The 21,224-nt window shown below is 46.6% G+C and overlaps 3 protein-coding genes and 4 non-coding genes across 10 annotated transcripts in view; all 7 read left to right on the top strand.

Annotated features, from left to right (window-relative positions):
• Positions 1–7,923: 7,923 nt before the first annotated feature.
• RPL17 (ribosomal protein L17) lies at positions 7,924–11,574 on the top strand. Its single transcript, XM_085213468.1, has 7 exons — positions 7,924–7,989; positions 8,327–8,379; positions 8,459–8,499; positions 9,815–9,949; positions 10,253–10,351; positions 10,924–11,115; positions 11,483–11,574. Exons 2-7 carry the CDS (start codon positions 8,340–8,342, stop codon positions 11,528–11,530), a joined length of 555 nt encoding a protein of 184 aa, XP_085069594.1. The 5' UTR covers positions 7,924–7,989; positions 8,327–8,339; the 3' UTR covers positions 11,531–11,574.
• On the top strand, positions 8,176–8,243 carry LOC116217708 (small nucleolar RNA SNORD58). The gene has a single exon (XR_004162393.1). It is a non-coding gene; the product is annotated as a small nucleolar RNA SNORD58 (small nucleolar RNA).
• On the top strand, positions 10,099–10,165 carry LOC116217562 (small nucleolar RNA SNORD58). The gene has a single exon (XR_004162256.1). It is a non-coding gene; the product is annotated as a small nucleolar RNA SNORD58 (small nucleolar RNA).
• LOC116217565 (small nucleolar RNA SNORD58) lies at positions 10,662–10,729 on the top strand. Its single transcript, XR_004162259.1, has one exon. It is a non-coding gene; the product is annotated as a small nucleolar RNA SNORD58 (small nucleolar RNA).
• Positions 11,189–11,256, top strand: LOC116217563 (small nucleolar RNA SNORD58). The gene has a single exon (XR_004162257.1). It is a non-coding gene; the product is annotated as a small nucleolar RNA SNORD58 (small nucleolar RNA).
• Positions 11,575–11,712: 138 nt separating the features above from the next.
• CZH18orf32 (chromosome Z C18orf32 homolog) lies at positions 11,713–16,222 on the top strand. Of its 4 annotated transcripts, XR_014880464.1 has the most exons (5): positions 11,713–11,852; positions 13,626–13,872; positions 14,252–14,383; positions 14,470–14,593; positions 15,750–16,222. XR_014880464.1 is itself a non-coding variant. In XM_085213467.1 (4 exons), exons 2-3 carry the CDS (start codon positions 13,648–13,650, stop codon positions 14,542–14,544), a joined length of 300 nt encoding a protein of 99 aa, XP_085069593.1. In that variant the 5' UTR covers positions 11,714–11,852; positions 13,626–13,647; the 3' UTR covers positions 14,545–14,593; positions 15,750–16,222. The 4 variants fall into 4 exon arrangements, 2 of the variants coding, with proteins under 2 accessions (XP_085069593.1, XP_010715202.1); XR_004160867.2 differs by lacking the exon at positions 15,750–16,222 and having other exon boundaries at positions 14,470–15,281; XM_085213467.1 differs by lacking the exon at positions 14,252–14,383 and having other exon boundaries at positions 11,714–11,852.
• Positions 16,223–16,880: 658 nt separating this feature from the next.
• The window catches only part of DYM (dymeclin), a 151,389-nt gene continuing 147,045 nt past the window's right edge, over positions 16,881–21,224 (top strand). Inside the window, exon 1 of the mRNA XM_085212991.1 lies at positions 16,881–17,058. The gene's annotated coding sequence lies outside the window, so the exon portion shown is untranslated. The remainder of the gene's footprint in view (positions 17,059–21,224) is intronic.

The following is a 21,224-nucleotide window of genomic DNA, read 5'->3' on the forward strand; positions in this document are numbered from 1 at the left end:
CTGCAAATTTACTTTACCACAAAGTCCCCAGCATGTAATCCTTCGATGAATGCCTTTGATTGTGAGGGAATATTTACAGCTGACCCTGCCAGCAGCCTGCAGACCTGCACGGGGCCTCCTGGCCCACAGTAAATCCGCTGGCATCTGTTGCTGGGTTCTTATCGAGCACATGCTCTGTGCCTGCAGTGTTTGGGCTGTAGCCCTGGCAGACACGGTGGGTCTTGAGGAGTAAATCCCCACATTCCTCCTCGATGCTAAGTCTTGCTCATGTTGTCAGCCAGTTGGGAATGGCTCGTACCTGCCTCCAGCCATTCCCTTGAGGGTCTTTGATCCCAGCCATTCCCTATGGCACATCCCATTGATTCTAGCAACTTCTCCACAGCACGTTCCCATTTATCCCAGACACTCCCCTATGGCACATCCCCATTGATCCCAGTCCTTCCCCATGGCACATCCTCATTGATTCTAGCCACTTCCCTGTGACATGTCCTCAAATCCCAGCCACTTCCCCATGGCACATTCCCATTCCTGCTACTGGACACTACTTCCCCATGACCAAACTTCTTGGCCACTTGCAGTACTTGCTGAGCAAGGGTGGGTTGGAATTGGACAGGATGATCTTGGTGGTGTTTTCCAACCGTAGTTATCCTATCATTTCGGTTTTAGAATTAGGTGGAATTTCTCTCTTCTCATGCCTTTCCCAACCACTTATTTTCCATCCAAGCCATATGAATGCTAAGCGTGTTTGGGCTTGAGCAGGCTTTGGATCCATGCCCATTGGCAGTACAGAGGGGCTGTGTGTGGCCAAGGGAGACGTTTCCTCCTTTATGAGGTCTTCTTTTTGGTGGGGGGTTGGAGGAATAGCTCAGAGCATCCTGCAGAGCTGAGCACCCAGTGCTGCACCTGCCTTGATGCTCCTGCAAAAGAGGTTCCCCAAGCTTCCCAGTGCCTACCAGAAAGAAAAGGGGCTAGTTAGTAAAACCAATTGGTTTCTTACTTTTGCAAAGCCCAGTAGAAACAACTTTCATTCTCAGCATCATTACTGCTAAGTCACACCCCACCTTTACTGTTGCACATTCCCAATTTCTTTTTTGCTGGAGTGACAACTTGTGAACATTATCCCTCTACTTGTGGTCCTGGCTGATGTTTGAGAAATTTTTTGACAGTGTTTTCTGTGATTCCTACTGGAAGGGAGTGGCTGGTACAGTAAATCACCAAAGAGGCTGCACACACGATCTCTTGTTTTGCAGAAGCAGTGAGACAAACCAATTTTGGGGCAGAGAAGCAAGCAGTACCAAGGCTAGGGTACCTACCACTTGCTCTTCATGTTGTGCTCTTCCCTTCTGAACCTTTTGCTGCCTGGATGGTAGCAGCATTTAGCAGTGCGTGAGATGGAAAAACCCTGAGCCACAGATACGTAGCGTATCCCGCTTTCTTCTCATACCAATAATATTATTCACGTTGTTTTTTATCAGCTTGTACATTTTGCTGTAAGAACCCATCCTCAAGCCCAGTATTACTCATCAATGAAAAGTTAACAGCACCTACCCCATGCTTTTGCAGCATGTGCAATAGGGGATGAATGAGATGTCCATGTGCAATAGGAATGCAGGGATGAATGAGATGTCCTTGCATGTGCTGCTCGCCACAGGGCTCTGCTTCCCCCTCCAGCCGTTTACTCCTAATTGCCCAACTTCTCCCATTTATTATGTTTGTGGAGCATGTGGATCTTATTAGGAAAAATGAATGGCTCTGTAATTAATTAAGAAAAGCTCAGGGCACTCCATCGTGCTTTGTCTTGGTGCTCCTGACTGTAATGTATTGATGATATCCACCCCGGCCCAAGGCCAGCAGACAGACAAAGCCATAGCCAAAACAGGGGCTGTGCCTCCAGCCTGATGGAGTCACAGGGTGGTGGGACTGAGATATGCTATCCAGGCTGCCTGCCACTGCCATGCTCTGTGCTTCTGACCCATCATATGACCTTCCCAAGCAGCAGCGTGTGATGAGGCCATGGAGAAAAACTCACTTGGAAAGGATGGAGGGGGAGGGCGGCTCAGCTGTGAGATTAGGGAGCATGGACAGATAGGGAAGGCTGTGAATGAATGGGCATGAGGCATGAGTGGTGGAAAAGGGGAGGGGGAAGCAGGGGCTGGAATTGAGGAGGGAGGAATAGCTCAGATGTGACATTTAGGATCAAAGTGGGGATAGCTGAGCATTGCAGGAAGGAAAACAGTGCTGTTGTCAGAGCAGAAAGTTGGGAAATCTGTGGCAATATGAATGAGAAGGAAGGAATGCAGAAATACACATCAACATGATAACTGGGGATGCTGGAGGGGTTGCTGAGGACATTATCAGGGTTTGGGGAGAAGGGAAGACAGGTTTAAGGCAGCAGCTCTGAGCATGAATCTGCCTGCTGTCTGAAACTGTTGTGGAGGTAACATCCATCCTCCCCTCCGAGGGCTTGGGTGGATCTTACCCTAGGTCAGAATGGAGAAGGCTGCAGGGATGGGTGACAAATATGAGTCCTGCTTGTGAGGGCAGCTCCTGCCCTGGTGCTGCCCAAAAAAAAGACTCAGCTGTTGTCCATCAGCTGGTCCAGAGGAGCTCTGTATGAAAGAGAATGAGCAGAGAACAGAGGAGAATACGTTGGTTGGGAGAAGCAACCAAAGAGCAGATAGAAGATGCAAGAATGGATGGAGTTGGAGGCTGTACAGAATACACAGCTTCAGAAGTGCTGAACAGGACTCAGAGATCACAGAAAGCTGAGGTTGAAAGTGGGCATGGCCCAGAGGAGCTCCCCTGCTCAAATAGGGTCAGTATAGCTGATCACCCAGGACACGATTCAGTTGTTCTTTGGGTATCTGCAAGGATGGAGGCTTCTCAGCCTCTCCAGGCTACCTGTTCCAGTGTTCTACTATCCCCGTTGAAAAAAAATATGTATATATATTCTCTCATGTTCAAACAGAATTTTCCCTATTTTAATTTATGCCACAACTTCGGGCACAGCCTGTGGGCAATCTTGCTGATTTCAGGGATATTAAATTAAAGCCAAAAACAAGCAGTCACAGCCCCAAACAACATGCGTAAACGCTTTGCTGGCAAGGGACGCACTGAACAAACACCACCTTCAACAACAACGTTATTCCATCACGTTGGAGTTTGCTTTCCTTGTGATTCCCCTCTCTGGGCTTGCAAAGGGTGGATGAACTCATTTCTCTGGGACAATACGCCAACAATTGCTGAGCCTGACAGTGTCACTGATTGGTACAGTGTCATTGATTGCTGTGTGTGTCTTGGCCACGCTCATGGCCCATCACCAGCAGTACAGGGACAGAGGCCACTGCGTCACACTTCAGCAGCAGTGACGGTGGAGACAGGCATTCTGCTGTCATGACACCATGCTCCACTGTTTCCTCACCCCTGAACTGGGCACGGTGTATACACGGCAGAAATAAGCAGACGGTGCAGCTGAGCTGTCTTCATAAAGAGGTTTCTGTTTAAGGAACTTTTGGCCTCCCATTGAATCATCTCTTCTTTGAAATCTTTGAAACTGACATCTACAAATAAGATGGACACTGTAACTGCTGCAGAACAAAGTCCTGCTGCACGGGGTTGTCCTCCTGATGGCGGTAAGGCCATGCTGTGGAGATGCATTTGCTTTCATTTACATGACCACAGCTCCTGCTCCTCAGTAAGCAAATGTTCTGGACATTATTACTGAGTCTGAGAGTGATAGGACAAGGTGGAATTGTTTAAAACTCCAAGAGGGGAGATATAGGTGAGATGGGAAGAGGAAATTGTTTATCCAGGGGCTGGCCAGGAGGAAAAAGGTGCAGGCAGTCGAGAAAGACTGGAAAGTTTTCCATGTCTCCAGTTCCAGCATTCAGGCTGCTTTCAATTTTGTCTTCAGGTTTTTCTGCTTAACCATTCAGCAACCCAATTGTACATAATTTTGTGAACGACAGCTAACATCTCCACATAACCCTTCAACACCAAAATCTGCAGCTGTAAAAGAAATGCCAAGAAGGTTACAAGTCTGAGGAATTAGCTTCCATTTCTGTGCAAAGAACAGGTCAGAAAACCCTCTTACGGCACAGGGGCACATGGTGGGTTTTAGTGAGCTGGAGTTAAGCTCAACCAATCAGCCCCCATGGAGCAATCTGTCACAGGGCTGTTAGCAAAGCCTCTCCTGCACTATTTGGTAATTTGGCATGTCCCCTGGCTGGAAGCAATCTGTTTGGCACGGCAGTGCCATATCTCTGGCTCCAACTCTGCCAGTCTTGGAGCTCACCTCCCCCTTTGGCCAGAAGGGATGTGGCTGATATGGGAGGTGAGAGATTGTTGATTAGGATGACATTTGGCTTGGTAGTTCCTGTAGGGCTGATAAGGCTGCTTGTTTATTCACAGCTAACTCCACAGTGGGATTTCTGTGATATTACACCGTTGTACCCACGTGCTCTCTGCCGGCTGCTCCATGGCAGGTCAGTGGGTGCCACACAAGAGGTGTGAAGCCAACGCATCACATTGCTGAAGACCTGCAGCAGGACAGGAGAGAGCATTTGTTTCATGCAAGAGCCTCGTGGTTAGGACACGGCTTTGAATCCTCTCAAGGGAAGGCAACCCAATGTGGGTCTCTCACATCCTGGAAATGCTCCGTGGCTGCTGGGCTCTACTCCGCTCTGCAGCTGACCTTCCCGGTGGAATGCTTCCAAAGCACAAAGCAGAGGAACAGTTGGATCTGTGCACTGAACACCTCCTGAGCAAGGCTGAGTCCCCAGGGCTGGGTGGTATAAACGGGAGAGCTGAGAGGGATGGCACCAGGGGGAGTTTAAGGTTAAATCCTATGGGGTTTCAGTTCCAGGAGGATTAGGAGACAGCTGCTCCCAATTCAGGAGTTTCAAGGAACATGATTTTGGACTTAAGTGCTTAATTTTTGCTCACTTTGATTACATCTGGAAATATTATCATTCCACACAAAACTGAATCTGCAAGAAAGCATTGGAACTAATCTCTGAGGCTTTATTTTATTTTTTCCATTTGCATTGCTCCTCAAAGTCATGGGACCCCAGAGAGAACGCTTTCTCATGTCTGTTTATTTTTCTCCATTAATACACCACTGAGGCATGTTGTTATGTGTGTTTTGACAGTGCAGATCCTCCTTCACATTACCACCGTGGTTGTGTGCACTGAGGTGCTGAGCAGCTTCTGATTCCATGGATGGAAGTGCTAACTGGTGAAAACCATTCCACACCAAAAACAAGCATGTTCTCGAGAGCATGAGCTACTAAATGTTTCCTTCCTTCCTTCCTTCCTTCCTTCCTTCCTTCCTTCCTTCCTTCCTTCCTTCCTTCCTCCCTTCCTTCCTTCCTTCCTTCCTTCCTTCCTTCCTTCCTTCCTTCCTTCCTTCCTTCCTTCCTTCCCCCCTTCCTTTCTTCCCCCCTTCCTTTCTTCCTTCCCCCCTTCCTTCCTTCCTTCCCCCCTTCCTTCCTTCCCCCCTTCCTTCCTTCCTTCCCCCCTTCCTTTCTTCCTCCCTTCCTTCCCTTCCCCCCTTCCTTCCTTCTTTCCCCCCTTTCTTCCCCCCTTCCTTCCCTTTCTTCCCCCCTTCCTTCCTTCTTTCCCCCCTTCCTTCCCCCCTTCCTTCCTTCTTTCCCCCTTCCTTCCCTCCTTCCTTCTTTCTCCCCTTTCTTTCTCCCTTTCTTCCCTCCTCCCTCCCTTCCCACTCACAAGGACCTTGTGTATAAAACAAACGGCTAATATCTGCATGTGTTCCAGCAGTGCTGTAAGTTTTCCCTTATTGTAGGCTGGTGCTTGATAAGTTGCTTAGAGACATGCAGACAAGCTTCCCCTTTGACAGCAAAGGGAAAGGCACCTTTTAAGGCAGGTGAATGGAAAGCTGCAGTTACAATTACAGCTCTACAGTTTCCATCCATGTAAATATTTGTGATAGTTCAAATATTTTCCTCTTCCCATCTGGGTGAAATCCTAGCTTCAAAGCTTTGGGGTTTATTAGCACCAAACAAGAGATCTAGAAATAGCTCAGCAGTCATTTTATATGGACAGCAGTTCTTGATCTGCTCTGCTTCCTCTAAATGCAGAGTTGGACCTTTCTCACACCACGAGGTGTCTGGACACAGACTAATGGCCATGCAGGTGTTTTCCCCACTCAAGCTTTTCTTGCTGGTCGTTTTGTTGTAACTAGGTACAACCTTCAGGAGATACTCAATTTCCCAAAGCAGTCTAAAATGACAAACATCTTTTCTGTTAATAAGTAAATCTTTGACTTACCTATTTTTAACACTGCTTCAGTTTTTAACACCGCTATCTTTCCTAAGAAATAAAGAAGTATCTCCTGGATACTCTTTATCCTCATCCTGGATTGCCACCTAGCTGCAGCATTTGGACTTGCTGCTGGCTTCATGGCTGCAAACAGCGCTGGCCTTGAGCTGATGTTTCACCGTGGCTTTCTTGGCCCCAACAACCGTCTTTCCTGCACAGAAAGAAATCTGCCATGGCTACTTCATAATTCCTCCAGTCACACATCTCATAAAATATAGTGACACAAACTACCCACAAATCTCTTTAAGGAGATCAGAGGGCTGGAGCAGCTCTCCTGTGAGGAAAGGTTGAGGGAACTGGGCTTGTTTGGCTTGGAGAAGGGAAGCTCCAGGGAGACCTCATGTGGCCTTTCAGTACTTGAAGGGAGCGTATAAACAGGAGGAGGAACGGCTGTTTGTGAGGGTGGATTGATTTGCGGAATCAAACCCTTTGTTTACCCTTCATCCCCTAACTCAATCCCCCCTTTTTCTTGAACCTAGCAAATTCTTTTGCTAGATTACTCCATTCGGGAAGAGGGAAATTTTGAAATAACTCCCACTTTCTTGTGAACTGCATTCAGTCAACTGGGGCAAAACTCATCCTGGGTCCTTCAAGGCCTACTATACTTCTCAATTTCTTTCTTTCATTACAATCCCTGTTTCTAGATACTTTCCAAGCCCCCCTCATTTAATTTGTCTGGGTCCCTTACTTCAACTCCTTTTACCTGTATTCTATCGGGAAAAAATATTCTTGCTCAGACTAGCAAAAGACCTTCAGAGGTATAAACAGGTTAAAGGTTGTAACTATTCATGCCAGACAGACCCTCTTGACATGATCATGAGACGTCTAGCTTGTACACCTGGCATGGGTGTCAGCAGATGCTATAAAGACCATTGGCAAGCGCTGCCAAAACTGAGGTGGCTTAGTGGAGGCGAGTGGCAAGGAGCTATGGGTTCGTGTGTGACAAAGGAGAAGACGGATTGCCAATTGACAGAAGAACCCATCGATTATACATGGAACCCGCTTTACATTGCCCCGACTGGGAGCTGACAGAGGAGCCGACCTGCGCAGGAGGTGAGCGCCAACATGGAGCTGCATCTCGCGCGGGAATGGTTCCATGGCAAGCTGGGGGCAGGGCACGGTGAGCAGCACATTGCTGAGCGGCTGCTGACGGAGCGCTGTGCCAAGATGGAGGCCCCTGATGGCTCCTTCATCAGGGAAAGCGAGAGTTATGTTGGGGACTACGTTCTGTCCTTCTGGCACAGTGAGAAAGTGCGGCATTACCGCATGCACTGGTGACATGACGCTAACAGTCACAAGTTCTTTTTGACTGACACCCAAGTGTTTGACAGCCATTCTGTGATTTGACCATCTCAATTAGCCATTGGGATCAATCACACTTTGCACTTAGGAGGGGTATCTTTGGCAACAAAGCTTTCATCGTTTTATTTTGACATCTCAGGCCGAGCTGTGGAGCTCCACGAGAAGACAGATCCTCTCGTAGTCGGACCTCCACTCCCAACCCTGAAGCAGGGAGCGCCACGCGCCTTCTTACATCTTATCCACCCCCCCCATCGGTCCCGCCCTCCCCTCCCCCCGAACTCTCGCGAGAGCTGAGGCACTCCCCGCCCTCTCCCGGTCCCGCCCTTCCTCTTCCGCCGCCGCTCCGAGGTGGGCAGCTGTGGCGGACTGGGGGGCTGCTGCAATCCGGTCTCATCCCGCCCCATCCCGCCGGGGGATGCCATGGGGAGGCGTGGAGGGATGTGGGGTCGTTCGGTGCCCTCGGTACTGGTGGGGTTGGCGATGGCGGGGGGACCGCGGGGCCGCAGAGGGCCGTGGGGCCGCAGAGGGCCTTGGCTGCGGTGATGACTCTCTTAGGACACCTTTGAATTGAGTTATGAAAAGAAATGTGACCTCTGAGCAGCTCCTCGGAGCCGGGCTCAGCGGTAAGGTGCACAGTTCGCCTTTTGCCTGCCTTACGGTGTTTGTCACCTTTTTTTTCCTGCAGCTGAGCTCCAAAGATGGTGCGCTACTCGCTGGATCCGGAGAACCCCACCAAGTGTGAGTGCTGCTCCGTGTGCATTTCCATAGGGCTGCAGCGGGGTGTCCGTCTCATGCCTTTTGCCTTTTCTTTTTGCAGCATGCAAGTCCAGGGGCTCCAACTTGCGTGTGCACTTCAAGGTACGTGGTGCGGGTATGATGTTCATTTTTGAAAGAAACGGCTTTTTTTAGTGTGGTTGATGTAGGTTATGGCCTGTGTGACTCCACATCATTGTAATGTTCCAGAGGTGTTGACTTTGCTGTCTTTTAACAACAGCACACTGAATGCGGAGCGCCTAAAGCACTGATACCTTATCATTGCTGTTTTTAATTCTTTGCCTCTTTTCCTCTTTTTAATTCCCTTATTTATATTAGCATTAGGTTTTCTAGCTTGTATTTGTAGCTGTATTCTTGTTAGAGCTTTCTGTGAGATTCCATATCAGACACAGAATCACAGAATGGCCAGGGTTGGAAGGGACATCAAGGATCATGAATCTCCAACCCCCTGCCACATGCAGGACCACCAACCTCCACATTTAAGACCAGCCCAGGCTACCCTGGGCCCCATCCAACCTGGCCTTGAACACCTCCAGGGATGGACGGGGCATCCACAGCCTCTCTGGGCAGCTGTTCCAGCACCTCACCACTCTCTGTAAAGAACTTCCCCCTGACATCCAACCTCAATCTTCCCTCCCTCAACTTCAAACCATTTCCCCTTGTCCTGCAGTTATCTCCCCTTTCCAAGAGTTGGTTCCCCTGCTGTCTGCAGGCTCCCTTTAGGTACTGAAAGGCTGCAGTGAGGTTCACCCTGCAGCCTTCTTTTCTCCAGGCTGAACAAGCCCAGCTCCCTCAGCCTGATTACAGTTTAACATGCATCGATCACTCAGGTTCCTGTTTTTTGGAATAGTGGCCAAAAAGGGTGCTGTGATAAGTATAAGCACTCATGTTTCTGATTGAGAAGCTGTAGCCATGGGGTAAAAAAACAAAGAAGGTATGATGGAGCTAGCTGCAAGCTCAGTAGTAGAGTTCAGACTAAGAATTCTAGATAGTGAAGGAAAGTAAAGTTATTTTTGTTTTGTTTGTGGGTTTGTTTTGTTTTGAGTGTTTCTTTTGGACTGAATTTATGGCAGAAAGGAAACTGTCAAAGGGAAAGATGGTTGCTCCAAGAAAGAGGGTCAGGGGACAAGTGGTTTTAAATCACAGAATCTTAGAATGGTTTGATTTGAAAGGGACCTTAAAGGCCACGTGATCAAACAGGCACCTGCAACAGCAACGCACCCACCACCTCTGGGCAGCCTGTACTGGTGCTTCACTGCTCTTATTGCAAAGAACTTCTTTCTTACATCCAGTTTAACTCTCTTCTGTTTTATCATGAAACCATTTTCCCTTGTCTTGTCATAACTCCTGTTGTAATTTGGGAAGAAGCATTAAAGGGAGCTATCACTGTGCGTTTTAGAACACTCGTGAGACTGCCCAGGCCATCAAGGGCATGCACATCCGCAAGGCCACCAAGTACCTGAAGGATGTGACCCTGAAGAAGCAGTGTGTTCCCTTCCGTCGCTACAATGGAGGAGTTGGTCGATGTGCCCAGGTGAGGATGGAGATAGGAAAATGTGGGATGAGTGCTTTGGGTATGCTTCTTCACAGTGGAAATAAAAGGTGACAGTCAGACTTGTATGGGGAGGATGAGTCGTTGGTGATAATCTGTGAAAATGTGAGTGGGAGAACTGTTGATTGAGATTGCTGTGATGACTTTCTTAGGACACCTTTGGATTCAACATGAAAAGAAACTTGTATTCTGAGCAATCTTACTAAAAGGGCATGTGACAGGAAGTTATTGGCACGGACAGGTCAGGTACCAGAACCAAACCAGAACTCTTTTTTTTCCTCATAGGCCAAGCAGTGGGGCTGGACTCAGGGGCGCTGGCCCAAGAAGAGCGCGGAGTTCCTGCTGCACATGCTCAAAAATGCAGAGAGCAATGCTGAGCTCAAGGTAGGCTGGGTAATATTACTAACTGAAATCTGTTCCTGTGACACCGTGCTCCTGAGCTCAGTGGCTCAAACAAAAAAATGAGGATCTGCTCTGTAGCATGGCATAGAAGATTTAGTTTATTGTTTGTTTGAATTGTGCTGTGTTAAATTGCAGTGAGTGATACTTTTCTTCAGGTAGTTCATGGAAAGTTATCTGATGCATGCTTATTCTAAGTAGTTCATCTCTTAAAATCCACAGAAAACAAGGCCTATAGACTCAGGCTCAGCTTGTATCTTTGCTATATGTTCAGTGCTTTATTTGGCAGTTTTGATGGTGATGATGACTATCATAGGACACCTTAGGAATAACCATGGAATAATAATTTTTTTTCTGAGCCATCAGCATGAGGTAGCTTCATTGTGATGTGCAGAAGGGTATTCTGTTTTTCTGATTATACTTTGTCCTTGCTAGGTAAAATACTCTTACTGAAATCCGTATAATGTGTTGCAGGGGGGTGGTTATTCTTGTTTGTCTGCTGCAGAGATTATTGCAGGGAGAAGTGAGGCACAGTGTTTTAATTTTATCCCCCCCAGGGTCTCGATGTGGATTCTCTGGTGATTGAGCACATCCAGGTGAACAAGGCTCCCAAAATGCGCCGGCGCACCTACAGAGCTCACGGGAGGATCAACCCCTACATGAGCTCCCCCTGCCACATCGAGATGATCCTCACTGAGAAGGAGCAAATCGTCCCCAAGCCAGAAGAAGAAGTTGCTCAAAAGAAAAAGGTAAAAAGACATCATGTACTCAATGTCTTCTCATTTCTTAATGTCTCTAGGAAAATGTGTTCAGGCAGAAGGGTTGCTGTGATGTCTTATCTTAGGACACCTTTGGAATACTCATGAAAAAAAATGTCATTTCTGAGCAACCTCGATGTTAATTTAAAGACAGCAATGATAACTTAGAAACACTTACCTTGGTGTGCATATTGCAGAGAATTTATTGCTGCTGCCTTCTGAAGGAGTTACAGCATTCACGGTGCGTGTGTGTAAACATGGATGGATGCAGAGAAGGGGGGTGTGAGGGCAAGCACTGAGTTTTGAAGGCTGATGTGTGAAGGCACACCTTACCACTGTTTCCTTCTTTGTTTTTCAGATATCCCAGAAGAAGCTGAAGAAGCAAAAACTGATGGCTCGGGAGTAAATCAGACACAGCAGATGTACATAAATAAAGTTAAAAATTGTAAACGTCTTGTGTGGGTTTGTGTAGTGTTTGAGGGATGTTCCAGCGCTCGGCGTGTCCTTCTGGGGCGGATCCTCGCTGACGGCGGAAAGCGCCGAGCTGGCGTGGGGGAGCGTTCTACAGCAGGAAGTCCCGCCCATGGTGACGCTAGCACTATACGTCACTTCCGTGGCTTGGGGCCACGTGGCGCTTACTCCGTTCTGATTGGGTGGAGCCATCACGCGCATCCGCCGGAAGCAGGAGGGCGGATTACTTCCGGTGCGGCTGCAGCAGGGTGGCTGAGGTAAGCGCAGCGTCCCTTCGGGTTTTGCTGTCGGCCCGCCCGAGGTCCCTGCGGCTGCTGTTCCGCGGGCCCCTCATCCCTCCGGCCGGGTGAAATCCGTGCCGGAGGTGGGAGCTTTTTGTTTCAGCGTCTACTAGAGCCGAACTTCGCTTGTTCTGGGGCTCTCCGGCTGTCGTGTTCGTGCCCCGAGGGAAAACGCAGCCGGCGGCGGCTCAGCCATTTAACGGAACCGGGCAGATTCTAGCCCTGAAGGCCAGTAGTGACACAGCGCAGGGCAGTGTTGCACGAGCCAGTCCTTCCGGAGCAGCTTGTCCTTTTTGCGGGAGATAAACCTCTTCTGTTCGCATATCGTTCTTGTTTGTTTGTTCTGTTTTGGTTCCATAAGAAAAGTTCAATAATAATGGAGTTAAAAGGAGAAAAAGGAGTTAAAATGGAGAAACAAAGACCAAATGCATTTAAATGTGCAATGTCATGCTTGTTCTTTCTGCTCACTCGCATGTGGGCAGCTTAGAGACAAACAAAAGCATATTTGACGGAGTAGTAAGCTTGCTATTACAATTTCACCCTCTGCCACTTCATTATTTTTTCCTAAAAATGAAGGCATTATGGAAGCACAGAATAAACTTTGAAACCATTTTAGGGCTGTTTTAGTTTCTGTGGCTTTCTTCTGCATCTGACAGTGCTATCATTTGTCTGCATGCACAGTGACTGCACAGACACTTGGTGTTGCCTGGGGAAGGCGGCCTGTTGTTTCCATCATTCTTAAGCAGGTGGATAATTCCTCATGGTTTCTCAGAAGATTTGATATCCAGAGTCAGGCATGGAATACATAAGTCTATTCAGATGGCTTTGGTGGGTTGCCTCATGCATATTTTTCCAGTGTAAGATTCCCATCTGGCTTTAGAGGCAGTCAGCTCCTGTACTGTTACACTGGAAGAGGGCAGAACTGTCATAGGAAGCTATCAACTGGAAGCTGATTTGCTATTTCACATGACCTGCCTAGGGCTACACTGGGATAATTTGAAAAGAGTAATGGTTGTCCCAGGTGAGGGTATGCAGCTTCGTGGAAGGACTGTGGAAAGCTTTTGTTGTGTGTTGTAATGTAAGAATTCAGGTGTTAGCATCCAAGAAAGAGAAATGTGAAGGTTAGTGTTGTACTATGCAGCTGAGCATAGTGTAACTGATACCTTACCACCACAGAAAGGGACAGTTCTCATTCTACTTAAGCAGTTCCTCTCCTAGTTTGGCTTTCTGCTCTTGCACTTTGGTTTTTGCTTTTCTGCTTTGTTCATTGCAGGCTTTGGGCTGCTATTTTTGAAAGTAACTCCCAAAATCACAGGTTTTGGGAAAAAGGGATTCTTAATTTTGTAGTAGCTTGGCAAATTGTACTGAATTGGTGTGAGATAAAGTGAGTCCCAGTCCAGTGCAGGTGGAAGAAAGCAGCACATATTCTCCTCAGATCCTGTTTTTGTTTTGTTTTGTTTGTTTGTTTGATTTTCTGAATGCATTTTTCTGACTTTGAGCTGTGGAGATGATGATTTAACAAAGATTACTACCAAAATGTCAAGAGTGTTGACACCTTTTTGTCCCTGAGGATTTTATAGCATTGGAACGTACAGCTGCTCTCAGCTTAGGGAATAACATCTTAGAACTTTAAAAATCTATCTTTAAGAAATCTTTTTTTCTTTAAACATTAACTGCAGTCCTCTCGTAAGACTTTGTGTTTTCTTAACTTGAAGCACACAAAAAACTGTAAACGTTTTTGCTTTTCAGCTTTGTCACAGGAGAGGAAGCCATGGTGTGCATCCCTTGTATTGTCATTCCGGTTCTTCTTTGGGTCTACAAGAAATTCCTTGAGCCCTACATCTATCCTGTTATTGCTCCTTTCATTAAGCGTGTGTGGTCCAAGAGAGCTGTGCAAGAAACAGCCACCAAACAAGGCCAAGGAGGCAGTGCTGGAAATCTACAGGCACCTTCAGCCTCACAGAGAGATAAGGGGTATGAATCTGGAACTTACAAGGTAAGATAATGTGCTTAGCTAGTGAGGGAATCTCTAGATAGAGCAGCAGTGGGCACCATAGAAGCCAGGTGTTTTCAGAGAAGCTTTTGTGGCTATTTACTTCTGAGAGGGAGTTGTCAGTACTGAGCTGGTTGGAAATAGCAGTTTCTTCCAGACAGCTTCTGGGAGGTTTTGGAAGGACAGCACCTGTGTTCTGAAAAAGCTTGAAGACAGGACTCAGGCTGTTCTTTCGGAAAAGCAGGGAGTTAAGTGATTAATGAATTGTACGTCATGCATGAAACAGACTATAAAAAGTAATTATTCTGCTAGCTCTGTCACTCATAATGGGATAAAATGTTCCATGTGTTGAAACTGTGCATTTAATGTGTATCTCTTGTAGCAAAAAAACAGCTTTTGAGAGCTTTGCCCTCATCCTCCACCCCAAACCGTCATGTGTAAATCTAAAGAAATTCCATCACTTTGGTTCTTACGGCAGATCCTGCATGAGTCTTCATTGCCTGTGCTTACAAAAGTAATTTTCATCACCAGATATTACTGTCCTGGGTATAAAGATCGGTTTAGACATCTCATTCTAAAGGTGTTGTCTTTTATTTGCAGTTTGAAAGCAATGGGGTTGCAAATGGAATTGCTGCAAAGGGATCAACAGAAGTGTCTGACAAGAAAGCAGATTAGAGGAATTCATTCCTACGGATTTCATTCTCCTTGTGTCCAACATGAACTGGTGATTGCTATTTTTCACACTGATACTTTGTTCTTTGCACATTTCAGCTGAGTAAAACCCCTTACCACTTAAAGAAGAGGATCTCTTTTGCCACTACAATGGCAGCTAGCAAATTTCTTATATGAAATGTTTGAAAACTATATTAAGTTATTCTTTGTTTTCCTCACTGGAGCCACTTTGCATCTATAATCTATTTGACATGATTAGAGATTAGATTAAATAGTTTGTGGATAGGTCTAGCTAAATGTGTTGCTGCTTAGTTTTGCTCGCTGTGAGTGCAGTACTTCAGGCTTCCACTTGAAAACTGTAACCTTGGCCTAGTTAAAGAACTCCTAATTACATTGTGGCAATATAAATATTATGGTCAAAATTATGAAGAGTAGAGCCTGCCATGTGAAATTTGTGGATGAGCTAAAGGAGTAATGCTGTGTGCAAAGTTCACTTAGCTTACTAGAAATAAGTCTTGATTTGATATTTTCAGTCATTTTTTCTTTAACTTTCTACTTTTCTTTCCTGAAAAGGATCGACAAAGACATGATACAAGAGAATTGCTGCTTTACATTCTGTTGCAGTGATTTCAAATGTTACATGTCTATCTTTCAGGAAAAAAAAAAAAAAAGAAGACTAAAATCTCTTTCAACATGCTTGTGTAATTTGAATTGTAATAAAGCAGGACTTTATTTAACAATCAGTTGCTTCATACGGTTGTTTTTAGTCTTCTTTAGAGTAAACATCTAGAGCAGTAATGAAATTTTTGAAAACCTGTATACAGTCAGCAGACTGAGGGTGGTCATAAAACTACTGACTGCAGGATAAAGAGAGTGATCTCAACGTGTCCAGCTCTGCCTCCTCCTGGGAAGATGTGTTCTGGTTCTGAATTGCATCCCAAAATGATGCCTTTGTGCTTAATAGGAATAGAAGTTACAGTTTCTGCTTTGTCCCCTCTGCCAAACCAAAAGACTATCTAAAAGACTAAAACAAAACAAAATGAAACAAAGAACTCCAAACTAGCCATTCCAGCAAGTGGGATTGCTGCTTATCATTTTCTCAGAAGTCTTACAGCTGTACATTTTTATATAGAGGCATTTTGTGGATAGTACCTTGAGTGTATTATGATAGCAAGAAAAGCTGATTAATGTGTTTGTGTTCATTCAAGAATTATTGCAGGTAGAAGGGCAGTGCACTGGAGTACTGAGAGGCATCCCGCTCCCCTTGACTGTCACTGACGTCCTGGCTCGTTCTTGAGCTGTGATTTCTTCTGCCAGTGAAGTATTCACTCGATGGCTGTCAGCTGCCTCTGCAGAGGGGTGTTTCTTCCTACCGCTGCTCAGATTTAGTCAGGGCATGTGTAAATCACCCTGCAGTGCTCAAGTTGTTTTTGTAATAAGTTCAATCATAGAAAATTCCTTTTAATCATAGAATTTAAAATGTAAGACATAATGCTGCTTAATCTCCCTTAACGACCCAGTCTATTAAGAGGTAAATTTTGTATTACTTAACCAGCTTTTGCACTACCCTTGGAGGGTAAGCCCTTACATCTTTCTCTGTGCAATACCTTTTGCGATAGAAAACCTGGTTCTATGATTCTATGGCACAATTCATGCAATAAAAGATAATGCATTCCTGTAACCTCTCACAGACGTGCCGTGTAATGCATTCACTTCTAACAACTGTGGGCATGACAAAAAACTGCCAGAGCTGTGCTTGGGCTCCTCACATTTTGCAGAAAGGAGCTGTGAAATCTTGTTTCCTCCTTTGTTCATGCAGTTTTGTTTTGTTTTTCCTACTGAAAAGATACTTTGAGATGAAATGTGAAATAGAATGGGACTTGTAGTCAGCATCTACTGAAAGGGCCGACCAAAAAAAACTGTGGAAAGCAAAATAGGCACTGAAAGCCCTGGCAGAGACTTGTATTGCAAATCTGTTTCTATTCTTTTTCAAGATTAGGTTCACGGTCCTGTTGCATTGCGAATAAAAAACAAGAGCAAAAAATGACTTTAAAAAAGCAGATGGAAGGAAGAAGCTGCCTGAAGGTGGGCAGGGATGCAGGAGATCTTATGCTGCAATGCAAGGAACTGCACAAAACTGCGTTTAAGAACAAAAAACAGGGTATTTTATAGGTGTCGAATACCACGGGTATCAAATAGGCATCAAAAACTACAGCAGCCCTCTTAAAGTTGGTACGATATACATAAAATCAGATTTAGCCGTTAGAAGCAGGCGGACTACACTTCCCGGCGTGCCCCGCGGTCCTCCCGCCCGGCGGACTGCATTTCCCGGCGTGCCGCGCGGCCGCGACCCTCGCGCATGCGCAGCGCCGCAGCGCCGGCGACGTGGAAAGGCCGCAGGCGGGGGGCAAGCGGCGCGTGTGCGCCTGCGTGAGGAGGGGGGCGGCGGGCAGCGCCCCCGCGGCGCGTGCTGAGTGCGTGTCCGTTGCAGCCATTGGAGCGGCGGTTCCTCGCACGGTAAGCGCGGCCTCAGTGCTCCCGGGCCCTAACGGGAGGCGGAGCTCGGCGCTCGGCTGAGGCTCCCTCGGCGTTAAAGCCTCCGGGGCACGCTGTTGGCGGAGCGTCAGGCCGCGCGGCTGTGCCCGCACCGGGGAAGGGCGGGTTGGATACCGGGGAAAATTTGTTCTCCGAAGAGCCGTGCAGCGCGGAGGTGGCGAAGTCCCCGTCCCTCGGGGTGCTGAAAAAAACCATGGGGATGTGGCTCCGGGGGGCGTGGTGGAGGGGTTGGGAGAAATTTTCCAACCTTCACGGTTCTGTGGGTCCCATGAGGAAGCAGAGGGTTGATGTTCTCCTTCCTGCTTCTGGCAGTTCACCCTATGCAGCGTTTTCTCAACTTCCTGGTCATTTCCCACGTATTGCTCTCTTCTGAAGGGTAATACCCAGTAAGAGTGGTAAATATGTTAAGGTTGTGAAGCGTACTCTCACTGATACCAGTTCTTGTCTTCATTCGACTTCTTTCATTGCGTGTGCTGAGGGGTAAGGTGCTGTGCTGCAGGTATAACACCTTCCCTGTGAGGACAGATGGAGAGAACTTCCCTGTGAGGACAGATGTGTGCTCAGCATGGAGGAGACTCTGCAGAGACCTGGGGTCAGCCTGTCAGTATTGAAAGGGGAAGGAAAGAAGAAGAATAGGAAAGAAAGGCACAGGGTCTGTGATGACAGGACAAGGGGAAATGGTTTCAAACTAAAAGAAGGGGGATTTAGATGGGATAGAAAGAAGAAATTCTTTACCCAGAGTGCGGTGAGGCCCTGGCACAGGCTGCACAGAGAGGTGGTGCCCCATCCTTCCAGACAGCTGAGGTCAGGCTGGATGGGCTCTGAGCGCTGCTGGAGCTGTGGGTCTCCCTGTGCACTGCAGGGAGTGGGACCTGATGGCCTTTAAGGGTCCCTTCCCACTCAAACTGTTCTGTGATGTTTAGAAGTACAGGATTACTCTTTCCTGTGTTAGGCACTTCTTGAATGCTGAGGGGTGCAAACAGTCTCCTGGGTCCACATTCTAATGGAAAGCCACTGTGTAGTGTAATCCCTAATTTTACTAATTTCTGTGTAAAAAGCAGTGAAATTGCTCCAGTGATTTTAAATAAAAAATTGTCATTGCTGCTTGCATTGCAAAGAGCTGAGGAAGGCGTTACTTTGTGCTCCCCATGGGCTGGAATCCACACAGCGCACAGCTGGAGCGGCTGTCAGCTCCTTGCTGCTCTTCCCAGCACTTGGCAGTCTGAGTTAAATTCAGTAGGAAAGTATATAATGCAAGTGAATATGGAAGGTCGGTGGCTTTGATGCTTCCAGTGATTTTATCAGATGAAAAGGAAGATCCCAGGCTGTTCGCAGTGTGTGCCAATGACTGACAGTTGGGCTTGCAGGGTTATTAAGTCACATTTCTTTTTGCGCAGAGGATGTATTAAAAGCAAGAAGTGCTGTTTGGTGGCTGAAGAACCATTGTCAATGAAGATGGATGTTTCTTCCAAGTGTGTTCTCTGCAGTGGAAGCTTACTGTACCTGATAGTAATTGCACAGCTTGCCAAGTGGCTTCATTTGCACTCACCCTTTATGAAAAGTAAAAGGTAGATGAACTGGGACAGACATCATGGCAGCCTAAGGCTGTTCAACTGTGCTTCAGAAAGCTCTCTGTTTTCTCTTGTAATAAAGCTTATTTCTGGCTGCTGGAGATCCTGTCAATGCTTATTTACCTTTACAGGGTGGAGGAAAGCCCTCACATTTCATCACCTTCTTAATAAAGGGTGTTTGTCGGGCCCGTGTCCTGTCAGCAGAGCTCCTTCTGAGTTCCTGCTTGCTGTTTGCCTCCTGTGACACACAGTGACTGAGGAGAGAAGGGACAAATAATGTGAATTAGTGAGTGCTAATACAAGGGCTGGTGCTTGGAAATAGGATGGTTTTGACTTTGGGTTTTGAAAGAAGTGGTGGAAAGCATGCTGCCTTAAAATGTGCATCATGTGTGCAAACATGTATTTGCTTCTTGCTGCCCAGTGCCATAATGTAACTTTGCGAGAATTTCTTTATATCCTGTGTTTTCTTCTGTCTTTTTCCCCCAAATGCTGATTACTAATGGATACTTGTGTCATTCAGTGTCATTTTTTGTTCGGGAGCTACAGATCCTGCTGGCTGGTGCTTCTGTATTGTAAATAAAGGGTTGTAGGTTCTTGAGATGGCACTGAGAAATGACATAAGCTGTGCATCTCCGTGTCACTTATAAAAGGTACGTTTTCCTTTTTTTTTTTTTTACAGTTCTTTCCCAGAATGCTGTATTAAAAGAAACACTGAGTTTCTTTTAATATTCTGAAATATTTCTGAAATATTCTACCTTAACAAGGTTTCCTGGAATCTCTTGTCTAGTTGTGAGCAGGAGGGCTGTCCTGGAGCTGGGATGGGAAGAAGCAGCTTGTGCTCCCTGGAATATGGAGAATGACTCCCACAGAAAACATATGCGGGAGATGAACTGGAGCAGAAGGCATAATGTTGTCCTCAGCTTTCGCCTGCTCCCTTAAGGGTGTACCTTGCTGGCAGCAAATCTGTCAGGATGCATTGCTTCTGCTGCTGTGCAGGACTCCTCGGCTTCAGTGTGACCTGTAGGGACCACATCACATCACAGCAGTGCTGCCTGCTTCAGGCTGATGCTGCAGAACAGCGTGGACACTAGGGCAGGTTGCAGAACAGGAGGAACAAAAAGGATGCTGTGTTTGTTTGTCTGCAGGAGAAAACAGCAGGCAGTTCGGATGAGTAATCTTAAATTCTTTGAGATCAGAATTGAGGATGTTTTGGAGTCTGAAAAGGAGTGGGTGGATAAGAAATGGAGAGATTCTGATATCTGGGCAGCTCTGCCTGGGATTAGGGAAAGGAACATTCCCATGTAGGTGTAGGAAAGCTTTGGAGGCAACCACGAGTTAGTAGTGTGGGAAAGAACATGAGCAGAAGCAGTTTCTTGGGGATCTTAGGTAGGGGAAGCACTGATAGCAGAGATTTGATGGCATTTTTCATTGGCAGACACTGAGTTATGGCTGATGCATCTCTTTTTTTTTTTTGATATTTTTTAACATGCTTTGAAATAAAAACATATTTTCATTCTTTTTCTGATTAAAAATAGAAAAATATCTTAAATTCTGAGAGTTGTAAAGATGTATTCTTTTTTTTTTTGCAGCTGCCCTTAGGGGCATAAATTTTCATTGTAGTGTGTTTGTGCATCACTAATCTCATTTAGCAGGGATTCTTCCCCCAAACTGTTCCCTGAGCTGTGCAATGTGATGAGTGCATAACACATCAGGCAGGGGCAGAAACATCTGTATGAAGGGAGCTTTGTCACTTTGCTGTCTCTTGCTTTCAGATAATGAATACTTTGGAGAACTAAGCTGTAAATTGAATTGTCAGATTATTTTTTGCTTGCTGGGTTTTCCTTTCCCTAGGAGTGAGGAGAAAACGGTAGGTTGTACTGTTAAGAGAAACTGCAGTTTATCTGCTGGAATTCACGTTTTCTGGTTTTGCAGCATTGGCATCAATTTGAGATCTGTCAGTCCTTTGTCAGTGCATTTGAAGCTTTGGATGTGTGTTACCAAACAAGTTTCCCCCTGGGAGCAGCTGCCTGGCACATTGTGACGTGGGGACCCTTGTGGTACATCTGGCAGCAGGCAGTGGGAGAAGCAGGTGATTTCATTTCTTAGTCAGATCTTTTTGTTTGGAACATTTCTCATCCCAAAGTTCTGTGTGGCCGTGTACTGATGAACAGAAATAACATTTCTGACTCCACGAAGGCTTCGCAGTCCTTGGTGTGTGCTGCAGTTCGGAATGGGCTCAGTGAGGAGGAGTGCAGGTGGGTGAGGATGCAAGCAGTGTGTGCAAGCTCAGCTGGGACTGGTGTGACCTCCTACCTTTGGTTTGATGGTCTCCCTTGCAGTGTGCCTGGAGGTGCAGAAGTGTTTTGCTGAGAGCAGAAAGCTGGGCTTCTTAAAGGCAACCAACAGAGCGGGGCTTCAGGCTTACTGGAACTTTCTACTTCTACTAGAGCTGGATGAAACACATCTAACAAACATTCCCAGGCACAAACTCGAGGGCTGTGCTCTTGCTTCAGACTTTCAGTGTCCATTGCTATCAGCTTTCAGGCTGCTCACTGA

This window comes from Meleagris gallopavo, chromosome Z (assembly GCF_905368555.1).
Source record: "Meleagris gallopavo chromosome Z, MGAL_WU_HG_1.1, whole genome shotgun sequence".
Classification (NCBI taxonomy): Eukaryota; Metazoa; Chordata; class Aves; order Galliformes; family Phasianidae; genus Meleagris; species Meleagris gallopavo.

What these genes read in the sequence shown, in the direction of transcription:
- RPL17 (XM_085213468.1), top strand. Translation starts at nt 8,340, where the DNA reads ATGGTGCGCTACTCGCTGGATCCGGAGAACCCCACCAAGT. An exon ending in TCCGGAGAACCCCACCAAGT is followed by an intron (nt 8,380 to 8,458) that starts GTGAGTGCTGCT and finishes TTCTTTTTGCAG; the next exon opens with CATGCAAGTCCAGGGGCTCC. An exon ending in ACTTGCGTGTGCACTTCAAG is followed by an intron (nt 8,500 to 9,814) that starts GTACGTGGTGCG and finishes TGTGCGTTTTAG; the next exon opens with AACACTCGTGAGACTGCCCA.
- CZH18orf32 (XM_085213467.1), top strand. Translation starts at nt 13,648, where the DNA reads ATGGTGTGCATCCCTTGTATTGTCATTCCGGTTCTTCTTTGGGTCTAC. An exon ending in ATGAATCTGGAACTTACAAG is followed by an intron (nt 13,873 to 14,469) that starts GTAAGATAATGT and finishes TTTTATTTGCAG; the next exon opens with TTTGAAAGCAATGGGGTTGC.